We start from the raw sequence: 2618 nt of genomic DNA, 5'->3' as shown, positions 1-2618 counted from the left end.
CATGTTCCCATGTTTTCTTTGGTTGTACCAGTTCTAATTTGAATAGTTAAATAATAATACATTGTCTTGTTTCTCTCTATATGAGCACAATGTGTAACACTAAATTATATGTGGAACAAATACTGATTACAAATTCTAAGAGAATTTCTGTTCTCCTGTTTTTGAAAGGCAAAATATTTTTTGCCTGTGTTACATGGAGACAAATACGAGAATTGGATTAAAAGATGTGCCCAGGTATCTGACTCGACAAAAAACAAAAAAAGGATACCGAAATATGTAAAAAATAATTTTAATTAAATTAAATATATAATGTTTTATAAAATAAAATACTAAAATTTATTTTTTGTTAAGTTTTTTTCCCTATATCTATTTTCAAAACTTCCTAATTTGTTGAGAGATACAAGAAAAAGGACACTTTGCAAATTAATTTCAATGTCTACATCATTGACCAATTTGTAAAAAAGAAGAATAGTCAAATTATCCATTTATCTCTTCAAGCTGGAGGAAAAGAAACTAATATTCCAGTGTCTGATGCATATCCAATCCCTCTCTTTGCATTTCCACCCTTTCGTATTTGCAATATCAATACAGGTTCCGATTATGTTTTTATGATGGAAGGTTCCGATCTAATCAACAATTTGTATCATGACACTATCATGGAAGTACCTTTTTATCCCTGCTAAATCTAGATTCTACCTTATGTCCATAAGTATAATCACCAATAATTGAGTATATTCTTCAAACTTGAAAAATACAATCTTCAGCAAGCTGTCTTGTATTATCATAAGAATGTTACAACTTGCTTGGACTCACAATAATAATAATAATAAAAGGTGCTAGATTGCTCTATGAATATTTTTCTTTTCTTTTTTGGAAATAAACTTTATTAATATTATTTTTATTAGAAACTATTATTTTTTTGCATTTGTGCCACATATATAATGTTCGCCCTTCTTTTGGTGCATTTGCACAATATTATTTGCAATCTCGACTTCAATTCCAATCTTACAAACTAGATCCTTCCATAATTTAAAGTGGAAAGAAAAAGCAAAAAAAGATTAAGAAAATTAAGTGATTATTTGTTTAGAAAATCCAAAGGAAATATTTAGCACTCCCAGACGCAAACTTCTTTTTCCTTTCAATATGCCAAGTAACAGGAAGAGAAGCAAGGGAGCTTGCTCCATTCCTTCAGGTGCATCCCTAAGATCTCCTTAGCCATCTCCTTGCTCTTCCTATTGCCCTCCACCTGCACCACCATGAAAAGCTTGCCCACTCCTCCCACCTCCATCATCTCCTCCACCACCCCACAATGCCTACGAAACAACCCCAACACCTTCACTGCCTTCTCAATCGCCATGCTTGACACCTTCAGCACCTTCCCCACCACTGCTGCCACCCCTGCCGGGTGTGCCATCAAGGCTGCCCTTCCCTCTGCCCTCCCACAAACCAACTCCAATAGATACAACATATTCTCACACTTCCTCTTATCCTCCCTCTCCTCCACCAATAGTTCTACTATCACAGCCACAGCCCCGGCCTCGACCACCTTCACTCGGTTTCTCCCATGAGGAAGCACTTCAATTAGAATAGATAGCAAAGCCATGGTTGTTGCACGGCTCGAGTTGTGGTCTTTAAGTATCTCCACCACCCCTTCAAATAGACTAGGGGGTAGACTGGTTTTGTAGCCATGGCCGACCACTTTAAAGATCGAGCGAAGGAGTAGGGCGGCATGATTTCTAGATCGGTAAGAACCTCTATGCAATAGTAAAGATAGAGACGTGATGAGCTCACCATTTTTGTGCTCCGAGACTTGTTGTAACGTCTCAGGCGATGGCTCAAGGAGACGCAGCACACTCATGGCCTCGACAACTGCTGTTGAAGCTTCATTGAGATTTATAGTCTCCAACGGTGATTCATGTCTTGCGATTAGTGATGCAACGAGAGACGTGATGCCGGCTATCTCCATGCAAGCTATGTTGTCAGCATCGTCTTGTACCAGTGACCTGATCTTCTTCAGAGCTTTTATTTGGAGGTCAGGATTGATCATGGCATCGCTAAGCTCAGAAAGGATATCAGAGATGCTGAAGCCAGGCTTCGGCGTAACGACGGTAGACAAGTTGGAGGATTTGCAGGCTCCAGTGGCCCAAGACTGGATAAGGCGGAGGAGGGTGGTGTTGGGGGTGAGAGTTCGGTCGTCGATGGGCTGCCTCGTCATCAGGCATGTCTTGCAGCTCGATGCTGGATCGATCGTAGGAGATGCCGGTCGATATGGTGACTGGATCCTTCATGATCTGAAGAGATATGGGACATAGGAAGTAAGGAGGGATCTCAGGCCCATCCATTCTTCCCTTCCTCCTCTTCCTCCTCTATTAATCCTTCCTTCTTCTTGATGGGATAATTTAGATCTCTATAGATACAACTAGCTTGATGGATAGGTGGATAGAGAACCTTTTGAATCCCGTAAAGGTGAGCTGAGATTTATGAATTAATGGGTATGGAAGAAGAGGATGGAAAGGTTGGTTGGTTGTTGCCGTTCAGAAGGGTCAAAGAAGAGACGCTACGTGAAGAGCATTTAGGGCAGTGAGAGGGAAAAGGAATGGGCATAGATTAGACCACGA

At 40.3% G+C, this 2618-nt stretch overlaps 1 protein-coding gene across 1 annotated transcript; it reads right to left on the bottom strand.

Moving 5' to 3' along the window:
- Nucleotides 1-1138: 1138 nt before the first annotated feature.
- Nucleotides 1139-2215, bottom strand: LOC103695509 (E3 ubiquitin-protein ligase PUB23-like). Its single transcript, XM_017846970.3, has one exon. It carries the CDS (start codon nucleotides 2213-2215, stop codon nucleotides 1139-1141), a length of 1077 nt encoding a protein of 358 aa, XP_017702459.2.
- Nucleotides 2216-2618: the final 403 nt, after the last annotated feature.

This window comes from Phoenix dactylifera, chromosome 17 (assembly GCF_009389715.1).
Source record: "Phoenix dactylifera cultivar Barhee BC4 chromosome 17, palm_55x_up_171113_PBpolish2nd_filt_p, whole genome shotgun sequence".
Taxonomy (NCBI): domain Eukaryota; kingdom Viridiplantae; phylum Streptophyta; class Magnoliopsida; order Arecales; family Arecaceae; genus Phoenix; species Phoenix dactylifera.
The sequence above is the reverse complement of the archived record's forward strand: the minus strand, read 5'-3'. Positions and strand labels throughout refer to the sequence as shown.